Raw genomic sequence first — 21,381 nt, forward strand, 5'->3', positions numbered from 1 at the left:
ATTGGTGCAGCCACTATGGACAACAGTATGGAGGTTCCTTAAAAAACTAAAAATAGGGAGTTCCCTAGTGGCCTAGCAGTTAGGATTCTGGGCTTTCACTGCCTTAGCCCAGGTTCAATCCCCAGTCAGGGAATTGAGATCCCACTAGTCCCACTCCTGGGCATATATCCAGAAAAGACAAAAACTCTAATTCAAAAAGATACATGCACCCCAATGTTCATAGCAGCACTGTTTATAATAGCTAACACATGGAGACAACCCAAGTGCCCATCAACAGATGATTGGTTTAAGAAGATGTAATACCTACGTACAATGGAATATTACTCAGCCATTAAAAAGAATGAAATATTGCCATTTGCAGCAACATGGAGGGACGTAGAGATTATCATACTAAGTGAAGTAAGTCAGACAAATATATGATATCACTTATATATGGAATCTAAAAAATAACACAAATGAAGGTATATACAAAACAGAAACAGACTCACAGACATAGCAAACAAACTTATGGTTACCAAAGGGGAAAGGGCGGGGGGAAGGATAAAATAGGAATATGGGATTAACAGATACAAACTACTATATGTAAAATAGATAAGCAACAAGGATTTACTATATAACACAAGGAACTATATTCAATTTCTTGTAATAACTTATAATGGAAAATAATCTGAAAAAAATATATAGTAGATATATAACTGAATCACTTTGTTGTATACCTGAAACTAATACAGTGTTGTAAATCAACTATACTTTAATAAAAAAAATTATTTTCCTTTAAAACCACACAGATTTCCTTTTCCTTGATTTGACTATAGTCTTGTTAGAGGTAATTATGGTCATTCTTGAGAGATCACAAAAGAAATGGGGGGTAAAGACTAATTTTTCTGAGACAATTAGCTGGGTTAGAGTACGAAGATAAAAGGAAAATATGTTAAAGAGACTATAATATGATATGACATATGATATGAGTATGAAAGAAGGTCCAAGCTGCCTAAATGCTACCTCCTTCTTCTCCCCTCCACCCCAAGGATGCCAGGAAGTGGGCTATTTAAAACTGGGTGTTACAATGATAGGTGCCCAGTACTGTGCTAAGGGTCACTGGCCCTTTTCCTTGAAGTTGACAGACATGTTAAACACTTGGTAATAACCCACAGGTGCTCTGGACATGCAGGGCCCTATAACTCCAGCAGGAGTGGAAGCTGACAGTCCTCACACAAACCAAAACCCAAAGCAGCTTCCATAGCATGTAAATGTTAACCCTTGCAAAGAAGTAGGGAGTTCACATGTGTGATCCAACTGACTAAGAATACTGACTAAAGTATTTTTTTATAACTGCTTTCAGAGACCTTGGTTCACTCCTCTGTATACCCTTAATGGGGACAAATCCTCTTTCCCTGAAGTTGGATTTGATTTCTGGAAAAGACAAAGTTCCTCTAGATAACAAGGTGTGTGATGAAGCTGAGGATCACATTTCGTTCATAAACAAGATGAGATTATAAAGTAATGAGAATGACGTTGACATGCACCACAAGAAATGGCTTGGAATGAAATTTCTTAAAAAACATTTTAGGGCTTCCCTGGTTGCACAGTGGTTGACAATCCACCTGCCAATGCAGGGGACATGGGTTCGAGCCCTGGTCCGGGATGATTCCACATGTCGCAGAGCAACTAAGCCCATGTGCCACAACTACTGAGTCTGCGCTCTAGAGCCCGCATGCCCAGAGCCCATGCTCCACAAGAGAAGCCCCCGCACTGCAATGAAGAGTAGCCCCCACTTGCTGCAACTAGAGAAAGCCCACACGCAGCAACAAAGACCCAACGCAGCCAAAAATAAATAAATAAAAATAAAATTAAAAAAATATATATTTTAGACAAGTTCTGAGTATTAGCGATGGCATCATCATTAGATTAAAGCTTAGAGGAAGATACCTGGAGGAACAGGCACTCTACTAACAAGTCACTATATTTCCCTTTGAAGGGTAGCATAGCAGATTGGAAAGACCAAGGGATTGAAATAAGAGACTAGGTTAAAATTCCTTCTTAGTCGCTTACCAGCTGTATGAGTTTTTAAAAAATATTTTACCTCTCAAGTATTTTTTTTTTAAATGAAAGTTTCTTTAAATGTAAGAATATATAGTGTGAGAGCAGGAATTACACTTGTTTACCACTTTTTCCCTAGAGTAGAGCTGATACAAAATACATATGCAATAAACAGTCATTGAAGGAATGAACAAAAATTCTAATGTCAACTGTTTTCAAAGAAATTACAATTAAACAAGGTATCCATGCAAGCTATTAAATTAACAAGTTTTTTAAAAAATCAATTACAGCAGTTCATGCTGGAAAGAATATAGCACAACTGGCATTTTCTCACATTGCTATTAATCATATAAATAGGAAAATAACTTGGAAATAAGAAGGAGGACCTGCAAAAATATTTATACTCTTTGATCTAGTAGTTCTAATTTGGGGGAATCTCTTGAGGAAAAATCTTAAAAGCAAAAAAGATTATAGACACAAATATGTTCACTATAACATTACTTATAATAGCAAGAAACTAAACAGTCTAAGTTTCTGGTAATAGGGAAATAGTTATGTTAAAAATGGTACCTGCTCTTTGATACGTCCATTACAAAGAGAAAGGAATGCTATGCAGTAATAATGTGGTATATCCTTCCGGTATAATGACAAGTAAATTAAGTTGTGCATAAAGTTGTATAATATGACAGCATCTACCAAAAGACAACATATACACAAAAAGAGAGACTGAAAGGAAATATAACAAAAAGCAAATGGTGGCTGTGTTACAGTTAGAGTAGGTGAATTTTTCTATTTTCTAAATTTTCTATAGCATAATTATGTACCTGTTATAGTATATAAAATAATCCAGTCCTCTAATTTACTAAAGGAAATATGCTTCTATGGGAAAAAATTTTAAGTGGCTGTGATAGCCAGAGATTATAGAACTTAAAGAACACTTTCCACTGTCTGACATCCACCTACTGCTCAAACACACCCTATACCTATTCATATTCCTACACACTACTTCCCTGTACGCACCTTTGCCTATAAACCTTGTCTGTCTTGCCCATGAAGTATTTACTTTCCTCAAAGATAACAGAAGGCTGCACTGCAGGGCTCCATTTGCTAATGGAATTGACCAAATTGACCAAATTCCAGTTCCTCCTTCAGTGTCCATCTCAAATGCACCCTCCTCTGTGACACCCTGTCCAACTCACTCCTCAGACGGTTGCTTCTGCCTCAGTGCTCTCTAGGACTTCGTTCAAGTTCCTATTTTTGATACTTGCTGTATTGTCATTATGAATTTCTAGAGCTATCTCCTTCACCTTTGTTCTGCTTGGTCTATCACACTGCCTGGTACATAATTAGTGCTCAGTATAATTGCTGAATGAATGGCTTATATTGTTGACTATGCTTTCTTTCACTGTTGCTTCTAAGTTCCTGCTTTCTGAGAAAAAGCAGGCAGCTTACCCCTTATCATTTCCTACTTGGGCTCTTCAAGGAAAGGAAACAGGAATCCAGGGTAAAAGCAAATACGTTTTGCTGTTTGGTCCTACTGATGATGATGCTTTATTTGAGAAGTAGGATGTACAGGGAAAGCTTCCTGGCCGGTTGTTATCACCAACCCTCGTTATTGTGGAAGCTGTCCAGGGATGTTGAATCACTCATCATCGATTCACTCCGCAATTATGCGAGCGTTTACTTTCTGCCAGGTACTTTTAGGAGCAGCGAAGCCCAGAGACCTGCTCCTTCCCCTCACAGAGCTTCCAACCTAGCAGGGGAGACAGGATTACTTAGAGAGACAAATTACTTAGGAGTAATTAAAGAAACAATCACCAATAGCGGTATGTTCCATGGAGGGAAAAGTCAGGGTAGAGTGAGAGAGGAAAATAGGGGTGAGACAGAAACTAGACTGGGTGGTTAAAACAAGAGGTCTCTAACCAGACACCTAACTCCTCTGATGAACACGCAAGAAGTTTTTGTCTCAGTTAAGGCACCACAGCTGCCAACAGCTGCAGGGTCTGTTTCAAACTTTAAACAAAGAAAGACTTTCTGAAGCAGCACAGTAGAAACACAAGAAAAACAATTTTGTTAAGTCAGTCTAAGACAAAAAGCTACTAAAACCAAACAACAGTAGAAAGATAATTTATTTCCAATCAAAGTATGTATTTGGGGGCTCCCTGGTGGCGCAGTGGTTAAGAATCTGCCTGCCAATGCAAGGGACACGGGTTCGAGCCCTGGCCTGGGAAGATCCCACATGCCACAGAGCAACTAAGCCCGTGCGCCACAACTACTGAGCCTGAGCTCTAGAGCCCACAAGCCACAACTACTGAGCCCAAGTGCCACAACTACTGAAGCCCGCGCACCTAGAACCCTTGCTCTGCAACAAGAGAAGCCACCACAATGAGAAGCCCTTGGACCGCAACCAAGAGTGGCCCCCACTCGCTGCAACTAAAGAAAGCTCGTGCACAGCAACAAAGACCCAACACAGCCAAAAATAAATTAATTTTTAAAAATGTATTTGGGCACCAGAATTTAATGCTATTCTACTGGTTTATAACAGAGAATATTTTTAATAAGTAGATTAAAGCTTATTTCACCAAGTAGTACTTATTCTTGAAGAATCATATATTGGTTGTGTGTTTTCATAATCATATTAGCTTACTTAAAGTTATCATAATTAAAACAGTGAAATGTATTAAGCTTAACAACACAAGACTGAGACTAGTTCCACCCATGGCCCAGTTATGCAAAGATCTCCTTCAAACATTTTATACCTTTCAGAAATGCAATAGAAATAACTCCCTGTATGTGTCATGCTGTCCCACCTCAGGGATATGCACCTGCTGTTCTCTTCCTGCAATGCCCTTCCTTCTACACCTGTGTGATGTCTTTCTTCTCATCCTTCCAGACTCAGCTGAGCCAGCACTTCCTCTGGGATCCTCTGCCTGAGTTCCCCAGACACACAGAAGCTTCTTCTGCTGGGTTCCCACAGCACCCACTACATACCACGAACCACAGCACTTAGTAGGTTTTGTTGGAAGTGTCTCCTTGGCTTTTCCAAACACAATAGAGTGTGAGCACCTCAATGTCTCTGCAGTGTCTGACACCTTTCAATAAATTGCTGAAAGTATATCGGCACTTTAGAGAATGAACAATGCACCATTTTCCTCCATGAACAGAAAGAGAAAGAGGTGAAACAGCATAACACTATACATTAAGCATAATCTCAATAATTACAAAAAGACCCTAAGGAAACCTGGCTCTCCCACATGCACTAAAAACCACAGGAACCAATCTGTAGTGCAGCAACTTTAAGGATCACAGGTGTATAGATTCACTCCGCAATTATGCGAGCGTTTACTTTCTAAGGAAACCTGGCTCTCCCACATGCACTAAAAACCACAGGAACCAATCTGTAGTGCAGCAACTTTAAGGATCACAGGTGTATAGAACTTAAAAAATGCTACCCATGGTTGCTTGCCACTCTCTGAAATCTGAAAATGGAAATGAAACGAAACAAAACAAAAACAAAAAAGGAGGGTGGGGAGATAAGAGCAGAAGACATTTAACCACTGACAACACCTAAATGAAAGTCCAACTTTTTAAGCAGTTTAAATTCTATGATTTGCCCCAAAATACGCTTTTATGGAGTCAGGAAATCATGTTACTGTTTTTAGAGTAACTGAAAATCACTTCCAAACAGGTTCCTTCTGTAGACATAACCAATAACAATGTTCTTCTTTTCATCCAAGATATATCTTCATTTAATTTGCAGGACGGTGCCATTTGGATTAGCTATGTGAGGCAATAAGGCTGAGAAGTTATTGGTTTGGGTCAGTAGGGGGCCAGTAAGCCCTGAATCTGGCACACTGTGCGTCCTGTAAAATACTGGCCCACTATCCTCGACAAAAGTATAGCACATGCATTTAAATGGTACACTGCTAACTATAGGATTAATAGGCATCAACCTGCAAGGAAGCAAGTTTAACATTCATCTGATGTGAACCTCATTGGGAAGCAGACAGGAAAAGCTACTTAGTCTGTAAGAGTCTAGATTTTAAAATATGTTTCCACATAGATGAACCAACCAACACAAATTTAGACATAGTTATTTGGGGAAGGGGTGTTTCTGACTTTTTCTTTCCCCTTGTTTTTTATTTTTTAAATATACATTTTTATTTTTAAATATATATTTACTTCTTTAATGTACTAAGTAGTTATGTAATTATCATATATATTTATAGATAAACCTATTTAGTACCTCAGTAATATCCATCGGTAACTTCCATCTCAGGTTTTTTAATCGCAAGTTATAAAGGATATTCTGGCTATCTCCTGTCATAAGTGATAGCTCAATAACAACATTGCCAAAGTCAAACATTAGTTTTGACAGACATCCTTGAAACCATTCCAATGAAGAGGCTACAGTTTGAGACACTGAAATGCAAAAACCACTGCTGCCTGGAAGCACATTTTGTGGCTCATCCACTGAGAGGTCAGGATGCAGAGCTGATGGGCTTGATTCCATCCTCAGATTCCTCATTTCTCAGGAGAATTCGACACAGATGACCACCCCTCCTAGTGGAGCTCTTCGGTGGTTTTTGGTTTCTTTGACACTTTTTTTTTCTTTAAGAAGATGTTGGGGGTAGGAGTTTATTAATTAATTAATTTATTTTTGCTGTGTTGGGTCTTCGTTTCTGTGCGAGGGCTTTCTCTAGTTGTGGCAAGAGGGGGCCACTCTTCATCGTGGTGCGCGGGCCTCCCACTATCGCGGCCTCTCTTGTTGCAGAGCACAAGCTCCAGACACGCAGGCTCAATAGTTGTGGCTCACAGGCCTAGTTGCTCCGCGGCATGTGGGATCCTCCCAGACCAGGGCTCGAACCTGTGTCCCCTTGCATTAGCAGGCAGCTTCTCAACCACTGCGCCACAAGGGAAGCCCTGTTTGACACTCTTGTTTCCCCAGTTTTCCTTTGTTCTCTGATTGCTCTATCTCCTCTGCTGGCTCCGCCTCTTCTCCTCAACTCTAAAACTATTCTCTTATTCAACACTGTTTCCTTAGGGGACTTTCATGTCTTTAGGGGATTTCAGTTACCAGTGACCTGCCAACAAATTTCGCCATATTTCCTGGATTTTCCATTATATAATTATTTGCCACATATTTTTGGCTCAGTGTTGTAGCTCTAGGAAGGCCAAGTGCTACTTGTTTTGTGAATTGCTATAACCTCACTGCCCAGCAATTAATGATTGCTCAATTAAACAGGTGTTAGAGGCCATGGTGAATTTCTTCTATTATGGTGGTCAGCTGAAGACACCTGCCTTTAGTATCCTTAGAGGTCAATGTCATATTTTCCAAGGTTATAGGCCAGATCTCTGGGCCCAACAGATGGCAATCATTTGAGCAAATCCAAAGCCCTTTGTTTAGGAAAGCATCAACCCTTAAGTAAAGTGCTTCTTTACTACCTTCACATTGTGGCACACAGCTCACCATCAGGGCAGAATTCAAGTAAAGCACTTGAATTTATATAACAAAATGTCATGTCACCAACTGTACCTTAGGTACCTAAAGTCTAAAGAACTCTTTTCAGGTGACACATATTATTCTAAAATGAATTGATACCTTGGCAGAGTCTGATGAAAATCTTTGACATAAGACAATGACAGTCTAAAAGACAATCAATTTCTTCAGCTTTTAGAGCACTAACTTCAAAGCCAGACTGTTTGAATTAGCGTTCTGGCTCCGGGAGTATGATCTGGGCAAGTTACTTAACCCCTCTGTGCCTCAGTTTCTTCATTTCTAATATAGGAATAATAGTACTTACCTCACAGGGCTGTTATAAAGATTGAATTAATATATATGTGAAATGGTTAGACCGTATGAGTTAGCTATGATGACGATGACTCATATATCCAGTTAGAACATCAGCAAACTAAGCCCATGGACTCCAAAATTTTAACTGCAGGAAGAGGTTTTTAGTTCTTGCTGTATACCAGTCACTGTGCTAAGAATTTTATATACACAATCACATTTAATCCACATAAGAAGCCTTGAGGGAGGCACTGTCATTATCCCACTTTTATAGATAAGGAAACTAAAGCTTAGAGAGTTTAAGTAACTTGCCCAATTAGTCTCACGACTAGTAAGTGCTAAAGTCACGATTTAAGCCCAGTAGCCGTAGCCAACAGCAGTCCAGGTGAAAAAGATCTACAGCTGTATAGAAATCCACAAACCTGAGAGCAAGAATGATGGTGAAAGTTAAAAATAAAAAAACTGCATATTACTATTGGAGTATACTGTAGACAATTGCCAAAAATCAGACTTGGACCAAATATATTTCTTATGTGACAGGTACTGTTCCAAGTGTTTTACGTATTAACTACTGTGTGATGATGATGACAAACGATAAAGCTCTGTACATATTATCACATGCAATCTTCACCATAACTTGATGGGCTAAGTATCATGACCACTTACTAGATCAGGAAACACGCATGGGTTAAATAAACTCTTCAAGGTCACACAGCTAGTATAGCTCAATCCTGGATTTGAGCACAGGTCTTCTTAACCCCAAAATCCATGCTCTTAAACACTATGGACCCCCAAATTTAGCAAATATACCATTAGTATCATGAGGTTCAAATAAGGATCTATAGTCAATTAAATATGGGACTCACTAAATATTCTCTCTTTAAAATTCAAAATACATGTTAGTATGGTAGGAATTCTGAAATGTTTCACAGTTAAAAAAGAAATCCTGATTTCTTTAACTCAGCATTTCCTAGTCTTATTTAATCATGGAACACTTTTCAATGTGTAACATATATTAAAACCCTCCAGGACTAAAATTTGTAAGTAGTACATAACACACTCCTTGCCTTCGTGATGCTTGTTCAATGTGGATTACACAAAAGATTTTAGAATGGAGTGGGCAAGTGACAAGGAGAGGAAGGGAGACTGAACAGTCATAACAGGAAGCTGTGGAATACAGTTGAAAGGGCTGTGGAGTCCAGCAGACCTGGTTCACGGCCAGCCTCCCAGGCAGTCATGTGTTTGTGAACCAGTTACCCAACCTTACTGAGCTTCTGTTTCCCTTCTCGTTAAGTGAGGGCATTAACTGCTATTTCACAAGGTGGCTGTGTTTATTATTCAATAAATGGATCCATTATTATGCAGATATCTGCCAGTAATCTTATTCTATTAAAAGCAGATCATCTTTTAAAAGCAAAATTGATTTGTCTTGCTAAGAAAGTCAAGGAAGCAGGGATTATTGCTGCTCTGGACTTGCTTCTAACAGGGAAGAACTATGCCATGAAATGGCATAAAGTAGGAATAGTGAAATAAACAGCTTGCATTTTAGAAAAGTAGACTTTAGAATGGTCAAGGAAAAGGTACCTAGGGCAGAGAAAATATTATGGTACAGGAAGCACAGAAGAGTGTTGGTCAAATTAATTTCTCAGGGGGCATTCATCAATTATCCATTCTGGAGGAAAAGAGAAAAGTAAAATGATACCAAATGAATGTGGGAATTTGCTAGTGATCTTTTAAGGAGATGGCCTGTAATGATAACTAATGTTTAGCTAGAAACACATGATTCATTACAAATTCAAAAACAACCATAAATCTACAAAAACATTATGAGGAAGTTAGAAACCCAGAAAACAGCAAGGCTCGCAAAAAAAAAAAAGTTGCAAAGGACAACAAAAAGCCATTTGGGGATAAATTCAGAGTCAGAAGCACAAGAAAGCACCAGGTCTGCCCTTTGGGGCAAATGGAGTAACACAGAAGATTGAAAGCAAGCAGAACTATGAATTCCTATTTCCTCTATCATGAATGATCTTCAAGCCTCCCCTCTCCAAAACCCAAAAAACAAAAGCCCTAAAATAGTAAGAGAAAAGTTATGTCTATGATAGGTGAGAAAGCTTATGATTTGGTGGGGAGCTTGTACATAAAGAAATATCAACATTAGGAAAGAAACATACAAGGGCCATAAAAGAAAAATGAAATGCTAAGAGAGTATAATGGAGAGACAAATTAGGGTTGACTGGGGAAAAAGAGGAAGTTTCCAAAAGAAATGATTTTTGAGTAGATGTTGAAAGACACGTGGGATGTTGGCTAAAGTAAGAGGGTGGGAGGGCATGTGAGGCAGAGGTGACAACAGGAGGAAAACTGCCAGGATTGTCATGGGAACACTGTGAGGCTAGATTCAGCAGCGTGGTACCAGGTTGGAGCAGACCCTAAGTGCCAGCTAAGGAACTTAGTACTTTTATTTGGCCATTATCCTAGGGAACAGGAATTCCACCTGGGGGTGATGGATGGGAGCTGGTTCCCTGGAGGGTTAACAGTCAAATCTGGGCAGAACAGGGAGCACAGGAATCACTCCATAACTTTGCGTTGATTATGCTGATCAATGCAAGTCACATAAATGCAGGCTGAGCATATGTCCAGATTTGTCTGGGAATAGTTCTGGTTTAAGACGGTTGTCTTGGCATGATTACTAACAGCAGCCCCTATCACTCTCAAAAATGTCATGGTTTGGACAATAGATTATGTGGCTACCTAGGTATATGTAACTTGGGGACTATATCTTTGTGTTTAATAGCAGTAATAATAAACGTGTATTTAAATAGTTACAAACTGTAAGGAAGAGAGCTTCCCAACAGGTAGGCTGCTAAAGGGTTACAGATGGGCTATAAGAGATTGATGGTTAGGTGTTTTACAGAGGTAAAAACTTAAAACCATTTTTTATAACTATTCAAAATTTATCAGAGTTGGTATTCTCTTTGAGAGCCATTTGTATAATTTTCTTTCTCAATCTTGTGAATTCTGTCATTCAAGCCCTTATAGATTCCCCTGGTATTTCCTCCACTTTTTCCTGGCATACAAAAGTCATCAAGTCTCTGACATGAAAAAAGACTGGGAAACACCAGTGTAGATTAATTTAATGGTAGGAGCTCAAAAAATAGTCAAGATACAGTGTAGTTGTGATAAAGTTATCATGAGCGTTCCCAAGTGCATGGCCACAGCCATGAGGGGCCTGTCAGAGAGCAAGCACCAGGGACAAAAATGGGCAAATCCATCATGGAGGACTTTGTTTTCAGGTCACCCAGGCCCAGCAGTGAGAACGTGAAATTAAGAGTCTAGGAATTTTTATTCTAGTTCTGTTTTGCCACTATAACTAATCATGTGACCTTGGGGATATCATCGACCCTTCCTGAACCTGTTTCCTCACTTGACAAATGGAAATAACTAATGCCAGCCAGTTACTCACTGTAAAAATAAAATGAGATAATGTAAGGGAAACCCTTTGTAAAACCTGGAGTGCTATATACATATAAGGTATAACAAAAAATTATGGGGTTTTTTTGTTGTTGTTTTTTTGTTTTTGCGGTACGCGGGCCTCTCCCTGCTGTGGCCTCTCCCGTTGCGAAGTACAGGCTCCAGACGCGCAGGCTCAGCGGCCATGGCTCACGGGCCCAGCCGCCCCGCGGCATGTGGGATCTTCCCGGACCGGGGCACGAACCCGCGTCCCCTGCATCGGCAGGCAGACTCCCAACCACTGCGCCACCAGGGAAGCCCAATTATGTTCTTTAGGGTCTCATTTCTAATAGGGTTAGCCCCCTCCTCCTCTTACTGGTGAGCCTCTAGGGTTTCCTTGGTAGGATCACCAATCCTCCTCTCACCCCACACACATTCATTCCCACCACTCCCACCACCACCCCTTCACTGACCTCTGCCAAATCCATGTCTCGAGCCCAGCTGTCTCTGTCCCTCTCACTCCCAAGCTCTGGTCTTGTATATGCAAACTATTTATGAACAGCTATCCTTAAACCAGTCCCATGGACACTTCAAAGCAAGGTGAAACTCTATTACCTTCACCCTCAGATATGCTCCTTTTCCTAATCAGGGTCATCATCACCATTCACCCAGTTACTCCAGAGTCTGTCCCAAGAGTCATCTTTGACTCCTTTCTCTCCTTCACTCCATATTAGCCTCCCACGCCCCCCTCCATCAGCAACTCTGGTCAGCCTCACTCCAAACCAGTCCCATTTTATTAGTTCATGTCCTCCCCTCTTACCTGGATAATTGCTTCCAAGTGGTCTTTTGCCCTCATTTGGTTTCTTAAACTCTAGTGTCTATACTGCCACTGAGAAAGACTGTTCTCAAACACAGATCTGAGCATGTGATTTCCCTACTAAAAATCTTTTTCAGTGGCTCCTTTCTTGGCCCCCAGAGCCCTTCATTACCTGGCCTGTGCTTCCTTCCTACCTTATCTCTCTGACTTCGGAGTTTTATGCTCCAGCCACTCTGAACCACTTTTAGAGACTTAGCTTGTACCATCCTCTCTCATTGGAACAATCGCTTTGGCTGGAATGCCTTTTTCACTCTCCTTTCTCTCCCTCTTCTCTTCCCCAACTCTTCCACTCAGCTAGCTCTTACGGAAAGTCAACAATGGTTGAACTCTTGAACTCACAGTAAGACAGGCTTGAGTTATATCGTGACTCCACCTCTTAAAGCTTTGTTATCATGAGCAAGTTACTTTTCTTTACAGTTCAGTTTCCTCCCTTGTAAGATAAGGAAAATAAGAACATCCATCTCATAGAATTATAGCATGGATTAAATGAATTGCATGTAAAGCACATAGCACAGTATCCGGCACAGAGTAAATGCTGAGTTATATCCTTAATAGATGTTATTTTTACCATAAATGCTCAACCTTGATAATTCACAGTAGAAATCAATGTGAAAGGGAGACATCTGTTCCTAATGCCCAGGTTAACATTAGCTGTCCTTTTTAAGGCTCCTATAGCAACCCCCAAATGCCTCCATCATAACTCTTCCTCTATCAGTCAAGTGCACAATCTGTAACTGTCAGTAGGTTTGTCTCCCATCACTGGACTGTAAACTTCTCCAGATTAGGTGTGTGTCTTATTCTGTTTCACCAACTCCTAGCATTAGGGTTCAGTTAATATTCATTGAATTAATGATGACTTCTGAATTTTAATTTTAAGGATAGGATATTAAAGTAGGATTTAAATTTCATTTTGGAAACACTGAAAGATAGATTGTTAAAATTTCATAATAAGACAGATTAGGTAGGGAATATAGCTAGGTTTGCCACTTGGAAATTTAATTATATGTCTTAATTCTTTATAAATATAAATGAAGAAGAAAATAAGTGATAGTTCCCATATAGTTTCACTTGGCAGTAAAAGTAAAAATATGCTCACTAATTTAAAAGAAGTAACTGTACATTAATAGAATGTTTAAGAACAATTATTACACTTTCACACCTCAGAGAAACGTTTTCATATCAAGCTCAAGCCACATGTTAGAAATAGGATGTCCCATTAAAATAAAGTAATAATGATGGCATTTCTGTGCTCAGGGCCATATTTGTAGAGTTCTGGGAAAAATAAAAAGGAGAATTATAAATTAGGCATTGTCTTACACACTTGTAGCTGATTCAATCTGACCTTGATATTTGATTGAATTCACCGGCAGGTACTGTCTACCAAGACCAACTCACATTGAGCACCTGTCAGAACTAATGCTGATTAAATACTGTGCCCTTAAGCTATTCTTAAAGCCATTCTGCTGCCAGGTGTTTAAAGAAAATCCCATTAAATCAGCTAAAACTTGTGCTTAGTGAAATCTCTAATTTAAAGTTAAATTTACGTGACAGTAGTAAACATTCCAGTTCATGAATGGTTATGAAAAAGGTTACCAAGTTGGAATTCTGCATGGCATCCAGCTGAGCTGTCATTTAAACCATACCCACACAGTCCAAAGGCACATGCACAGAGAATTCAGGTGAGGTCACATTAGATTTCAACAAGTTTGGAGATATTTTACGGGATGAAAAACCTTGCTCAACTAGTCCAAAAGCACTGCCATTTATAAGAAATAAATAAAGTCAGCAGAAACACCAGGTTCAGTAATCTTTCTTTTATATTATGTCATCAAAAAGATACGTAGGGTAAGAACTAGAAAGCTAGGAAATGATCGAGGTAAGACAAGCCACACTCTGGCTCTGAATTCTTTTGAGATACCATTATTACCTTTAGTCACCATCTTTATCACCCCTCTGAACTGTACATAACCACTCCCTCCTATGAGCTTCTGAAAAACTTGTCAGCTCTTGCTTTTTTTACATTTTATTTTATTTATTTATTTATTTTGGTTGTGTTGAGTCTTAGTTGCGGTTCACGGGATCTTCATTGCAACACGCAGGATCTTTCGTTGCAGCACGCAGACTTCTCTCTAGTTGTGGTGCAAGGGCTCCAGAGCGCATGGGCTCTGTAGCTTGTGGCACACAGGCTCTCTAGTTGAGGGGTGGGCTCAGTAGTTGCAGCACACGAGCTTAGTTGCCCCACAGCATGTGGGATCTTAGATCCCCAACCAGGGATCAAACCTGAGTCCCCTGCATTGGAAGGTGGGCTCTTAACCACTGGACTACTAGGGAAGTCCCTTGCCTTTTTAATAGCTGTATATTAACATGGCTTCTCATCGTACTAGACTGCAATTTCTTGTAAGTCAGACTCAAACAGTAAGCTTTCAATCTGTGTTACATACAAGTGACTGAGCGTGAAGCCTGCTATCGTGATAGCTGTCAAAGGATCCAGGATGTGTTTTTAAAAGCAATGTATATATAGGGTTGGCCAAAAGGTTCTTTCGTTCAGTTTTTCCATAAGATGGCTCTAGTAGCGCTAAGTTGTCTTTAACTTCACTCGAAACAATTTTGTTAGATTGTATTGTGACAGCTGTCATATCAGCGTGCATTTTTAAAAAACTTATCAAAATTGGTGAATTTTCATTTTAATATTGAAGATGGAAGAAGAAAAGCTACATTTTCAGCATATTATGCTTTATTATTTCAAGAAAGGTAAATATGCAACTGAAACACAAAAAAAGATCTGTGCAGTGTATGGAGAAGGTGCTGTGACTGATCAAACATGTCAAAAGTGGTTTTCAAAGTTTCGTGGTGGAGATTTCTCACTGGATGATGCTCCACGGTTAGGTAGACCAGTTGAAGTCGATAACAATCAAGTCGAGACATTAATTGAAAACAATCAATGTTATACCACATGGGAGACAGCCGACATACTCAAAATATCCAAATCAAGCACTGAAAATTATTTGCACCAGCTTGGTTTTGTTAATTGCTTTGATGTTTGGGTTCCACATAAGTTAAGTGAAAAAGAACCTTCTTGACCATATTTCTGCGTGCAATTCTCTGCTTAAACCTAACGAAAACGTTTCATTTTTAAAACAAATTGTGACGGGCGATGAAAAGTGGATACTGTACAATAATGTGGGATGGAAGAGATCGTGGGGCAAGCGAAATGAACCACCTCCAAGCACATCAAAGGCTGGTCTTCATCCAAAGAAGGTGATGTTGTGTATATGGTGGGATTGGAAGGGAGTCCTCTATTATGAGCTCCTTCCAGAAAACCAAACAATTAATTCCAACAAGTACTGCTCCCAATTAGACCAACTGAAAGCAGCACTGGACGAAAAGCGTCCAGAATTAGTCAACAGAAAACACATAATCTTCCATCAGGATAAAGCAAGACTGTATGTTTCTTTGATGACCAGGCAAAAACTGTTACAGCTTGGCTGGGAAGTTCGGATTCATCCCCCATATTCACCAGACATTATACCTTCGGATTTTCATTTCTTTTGGTCTTTACACAATTCTTTTTTTTTAATAAATTTATCTTTTATTTATTTATTTTTGGCTGCATTGGGTCTTCGTTGCTGCGTGCAGGCTTTCTCTAGTTGTGGCAAGCAGGGGCTATTCTTCATTGTGGTGTGTGGGCTTCTCATTGCGGTGGCTTCTCTTGTTGCGAAGCATGGGCTGTAGGTGCTCGGGCTTCAGTAGTTGTGGCATGCAGGCTCAGTAACTGTGGCTCACGGGCTAAGTTGCTCTGCAGCATGTGGGATCTTCCCGGACCAGGGCTCGAACCTGTGTCCCCTGCATTGACAGGCGGATTTTAACCACTGCCCCACCAGGGAAGCCCCAAAATTCTCTTAATGGAAAATTCCCTGGAAGACTGTAAAAGGCACCTGGAACAGTTCTTTGCTCAAAAAAAATAAAAAGTTTTGGGAAGATGGAATTATGAAGTTGCCTGAAAAATGACAGAAGGTAGTGGAACAAAACAGTGAATACATTGTTCAATAAAGTTCTTGGTGAAAATGAAAAATGTGTCTTTTATTTTTACGTAAAAACCAAAGGAACTTTTCCCCAATATTTTTGGGAATTCCCTGGCAGTCCAGTGGTTAGGACTCGGTGCTTTCACTGCCTTGGCCGGGGTTCAGTTCCTGGTCAGGGAACTAAGATCCCACAAGCCATGCAGCACAGCCAAAAAAAAAAAGAAAGAAAGAAATCTATTTTCTTCATAGAACAATTACTAAAATATTAATCACATTGATATGCATTGCACATCAATTCTGCTTTAGAAGTAGAAAACCTCCTATAAAAAAGTTTTAAATTAATTTCTTATTCCATGTTCATTGTAGAAAAACTAGACTATACAGATAGGAAAACTGAAGATATAATCTTATGGCCCAGAAAAAAAATACTATATTATAAATTATATCCTTTAGCTCTTTCTATACATCTATATATAGATATATAAAACTGTATGTTTTGATAAATAGGTATTTTAAATGGGATTACAGCATATATGCTGTTTTGTAGCATTTTCCCACTTAACACCCAGTACAAATCATTTGTAGACCATTAAACTTTATTTTTACAACTTAAATTTTTTTACTGCATAGTTTCCAAAATATGGGTTTACCATATTTACTTAATCTCTTATTGTTCTTAAATTCTTTTAAATAACGGCAGAAAAAAGAAGAGAAAGGTTGCTGAATGCTCCCTCATATTTCTCATAAGTGGCAGTGCTTTTGGACTAGTTTAAAAAGATTTCTTTACCACCTGTGAAATGTTTCTATCTTTATAGCTACAGCTTTGACTATATGCATAATTACTTAAAATAAATTCATCCAGAGGGATTTCTGGGTCAAAGAATAAATGCTTCTACAGTTTCTGATGGATATTGCCAAACTGCCCTCAAAACAGTTGTTAAAATTTACATTTTCTCCAGCAGTGTATACTTCTCAATATCTCTACCTGTACTGGGATTACCATTTTTTAAAAAATCTTTGCTTGCACAGCATTTTGAAATGTCTTCAGAACCTCCCCCAAACTCCCTCCTTTTGTTCTTCTAGTCTCCTGCTGCCCGATCTTCATCTAAACCTCTCTCCACTGTCCTTTCCAGATCTATTTTTGTTTGTGCTTTTCCACTGCTCAAGTCTTACAATGGCTTTGCTATAACACTGAAAGTTGCCTAGCTAGTATTTTATCCCCTTAGCCTCTTAGAGCCAAAGTATCAACCAACAAATCTGATAAACTAATCCATGCTAATGTTAAGGGGCTCATTTCCAGCCACATGTGTGAAATATAACTCGAGCAGTTTAACAAAAATATATTATCTACACCAGCAATGCATTTATTTAACTTACAGGGCAGTGGTTCTCAATTTTGCTGCACGTTGAAATCACCTTGGGAACTGTTAAAAATACTGCTGCCTGGGACTCATCTCCCAAAGATTCTGAATAAATTTGGTATACTGTGTGACTTGGGCTTTAGGATTTCTGAAGTCTCCCTAGGTGACTCTAATGTAGCATCTGTGTTTGAGATGACTTAAGAAAGATCCTAAGTAGTTTCTTCTTACGTAATACTGGAGGATGCCAAGGAAGAAAAAGTACAAGGAACATAATCTCGATAATCTGACTCATCTGCAGAAAATAAAGGAGATTAGAAGGGGCAGCTAGGGGTGAATCATTTGCCAATGACAACAGGATAAGAGTAGCATTCACTTTCTTGGCCGCGTGGCATCTTAGTTCCCAGACCAGGGACCGAACCCACACCCCCTGCAGTGGAAGGGCAGAGTCTTAACCACTGGACCACCAGGGAAGTCCTGAGCAGTCACATTTCTTGAGGCTAGGCAGGTGCCTGCTGTGTTAGGAAGTAGGCCAAGCTTCATCTTTGAAGTATTGATAGCCTTTGTAGTTAAGCTAATCAACTCAAACTAAAATGATTTGGGTAACAAATGTTATGCCATGCAATTTAGTGACAGCATTCCAGGTTTCATTCCAGGAGGTAAACTGCTTCCAAGTTGCATTTGCTTTATTGTTTCAACAAAGTTGGACAGTACCACAGATTTTCCCCACAACCCATAGTGGCCCTTTGGGACAACTCTTACAAGAATAACTACAACCAGTTCTAGCCATTTAAATACATTATAGCACTCTTACAAAGCAGCTATTAGCCCTATTTTACAAGGAAAGCTGAGGGTCAGAGAAGGTTAGTAAATGGGCTGGCCTCAAGCCAGCAAGTGGCCTGGCTGAGGTGGGATTCAGGGAAGCAGGACTCTTTAACAGTCATATTCTATTTACTACCAAGTGTCAAGCCATGTTTCCTTTTCCCCAGGACAATTTGAAGTGACATTGGTAAATTGCTTTCCTGGGTAGAATATGCTTCCTTGTGGTCTGAATGATCTTTCTGATACTTTACAATTCAGAAGACAAGTGATGAGAGCCACTTCTGTGCTAACCCACCTCCGGCCACAGTGTCAAGTAAGGACACTCTGTTACCTTATCTATCTCTGTGACCTGGCATTACAAACATTATCATTCCCAAACACCAGCTGAGAGCATACTCTGCAGAGGACTGCATGATCCAAAGGCCTTAATGGGTTGGCTGCTTCGTTGGGGAAGAAAAGCTTTTTTCCAAACCTGGCTTTTCCCAAATTACTTATGATAGGGAAGATTTCCTTGGTGACCAGAAAAGGAAGAATAATTTCTGTGGCCACCATAGTAGTTTGACTCTTTTTTTTTTTTCCTGTTTTTCTTATTATTATTAGTCATTATTCTTTTTATTGTAGAGGGTCATTTAAGCCACCCAGGTAAATACCATTGTACCCGAGAATCTTTGAAGGGTTTTACTCCCCAGCTACATAATTTCTGGAGGAAGAGAGTGATTGTAGGGCTTCCTGTACAAAAATTGCCTTTCTTGGAGCCAATGCTAGAGAAGGGAATGGTAATCCTTGCACCACGTCAACACTGTAGTAAGCAGGAGGGAAGGAAGAGGCTCTATAGCCTCAATGGATCATACCTAAGAGACAATAGGGGACTTAGGGGTGGAGAACGATGCTGGATTCAAGAAAAGCAAAGTCGTAGGAATGTGCTACAATACCCTAGTTAAGGGACTCTTTTTTTTTTTTTTTTTTTTTTTTTTTTTTGCGGTACGCGGGTCTCTCACTGTTGTGGCCTCTCCCGTTGCAGAGCACAGGCTCTGGACGCGCAGGCTCAGCGGCCATGGCTCACGGGCCCAGCCGCTCCGCGGCATGTGGGATCTTCGCGGACCGGGGCACGAACCCGCGTCCCCTGCATCGTCAGGCGGACTCTCAACCACTGCGCCACCAGGGAAGCCCAAGAGACTTTTTGATAGGACAAAGCTTCAGAGACTATGTAATCCTACACACAATTAGAATGGACAGGGAAAAGGAACATCGACCCTCTAGGAAAATCATGGGTTTTTTTTTCCCTCTAGTTGTCATTCTTGAAAGGAGTTTACCAAAATAACCCGAGATTAAAGCTCAAGGTTGGGGGAAGGGAGGAGACTCGGTTTTGGAGGAGGGTTAGGAGTTTAGATAGAGCAGGATGCTTAGAAATACTGTTCAGTCATAGGGCTCAGCCTTGACTACAGATTGTAGCTTAGATTTTAGATTGTCTGGCACTGAAAATAATGCCTCTTACATAGAATAAACCAGAAAGTTACATTTTCCTGTCTACGGGGTTAAAGAAATACACACCCGTGACACAGTAGAGAGAACTGTCACCCTGCCAGGGTAAGCCAGGGTATCCTGGCTCAGGCAAAGGTTATCTCCGCGACAGTTAAAGACAAACTAAATTCTGCAGGGCAGGCCGGAGAGAAATGCATCATGCACACACCGGCTGCCACTGCCTCTCCGGCCAGCCAGGCCTCCTGGCCTCTTTTCTTGCTGAGCTGATGAGTGCCACGCATGAAATGCGAGATCTGTGCTGTTCCCCAAGTACTTGGAGGAGCCCAGCCTGCTGCCCCCGGGAATGGGGGGCTCCACTGTCGGGGACATTGGGAGGTCACCCGCGCCCGAGTCTGCTTTTAAGGTGGCTGCACTCCCAGGAACCAGAACCCGTTTTTCCCAGAGCCTTCCTAAAACATTTAACTCACTCTCTGCCGCCCTCTATAGGAGAACAAAAATGGAGGAGGGGTGGTTTATAAAAGGCTGGAAGATCCGTTTCTGGCGCTGCAAACCAAGAAAGAGGGGGACATTTAGGAAAGACGAAGGATTAAACAGTCGTCAAATTCTATTCAAGAACTTCACCTTCTCCATTACCAACACAGAAGAAGAGACACACATAGACCTAACCCTCTGCTAGCAAAGAGAATGCGACACCCTGAAAATGTCAGTCTGAACCACCTTAAAAAGCGATCGCATCATTGCGTTAGAAAAATTTGTATTCTCGTGGGACAAGGTCCGGAAATTCTGTTTCCCTCTTTAAACATTGCTTAAGAGAAGGGAGAGAGAATCGGCGCTGGGCTACGTCTCACCACTTGCTGTGCGCTCCGGAAAGTGGCGTCCAGCAGCATCAGCTTCCAGGGGTCGGACACGGAGCTTGGCAGGGGGATGTAGATGTAATAGGCGGCCAGCGCCACCAGGGCGGTAAGCAGGACACACGACGACCTCATCCTCCCCCGGATCGGCTGGCCTGCCGGGTTGACGAGGAGGAAAGGATAATGCCACCAAAGACCTCAAGCAAGTTTCTGCAAGGGCCAGCAGCTCATTCACCGGTTTCTTACATGTCCAGGAGCCAATCAGAGGCGGCGTCAGGAGGAAGTCGGAGCGCTGACGTGCCCCCTCCACTGTGTCCTTGCAAAGTGTTGCAGACGCTTCAGGTCTGAGAAAGCTCTGGGGCTGTGCTGGGCGCAGAACAGCGCACTCCGGAGGACACAGGTGTGTATTGCACCTTTGTGACCAAAGGCTCCCTCCTGAAGGTTCCCAAACGAAAACACGCCCGGAATAGTTTCGGTGTGATGAGTTTCTGTCTGTCCAAACTACGTGGGCCAGTCTGACTCAAAATGGAGTCCGATGTGAGAAAGATAACAAGATGATAATGATAAAAATCCACTGTCTTCAGCCAGATTTGCAATGGAATGTAAATTCTAGCTGTTATGTGGTAAGAGAAAGTAACAAATTCTTATAGCTCAAGCAGTGCTAAGCCAGTAGTACATCTAGCACCCAAAT

At 40.7% G+C, this 21,381-nt stretch overlaps 1 protein-coding gene across 4 annotated transcripts in view; it reads right to left on the reverse strand.

The window, feature by feature from the left end:
- NCEH1 (neutral cholesterol ester hydrolase 1) overlaps window positions 1-21,050 on the reverse strand; it is a 63,156-nt gene extending 42,106 nt beyond the window's left edge. The window contains exon 1 of one of the 4 annotated variants that reach the window (XM_004270538.4): window positions 20,688-21,050. In XM_004270538.4, coding sequence (XP_004270586.1) covers window positions 20,688-20,825 — 138 coding nt within the window. In that variant the 5' untranslated portion in view covers window positions 20,826-21,050. The remainder of the gene's footprint in view (window positions 1-20,687) is intronic. The other 3 variants (XM_049709795.1, XM_033429509.2, XM_033429510.2) reach the window with 3 other exon arrangements.
- Between the last annotated feature and the right edge of the window lie 331 nt (window positions 21,051-21,381).

Source organism: Orcinus orca, chromosome 5 (genome assembly GCF_937001465.1).
Source record: "Orcinus orca chromosome 5, mOrcOrc1.1, whole genome shotgun sequence".
Lineage (NCBI taxonomy): Eukaryota > Metazoa > Chordata > Mammalia > Artiodactyla > Delphinidae > Orcinus > Orcinus orca.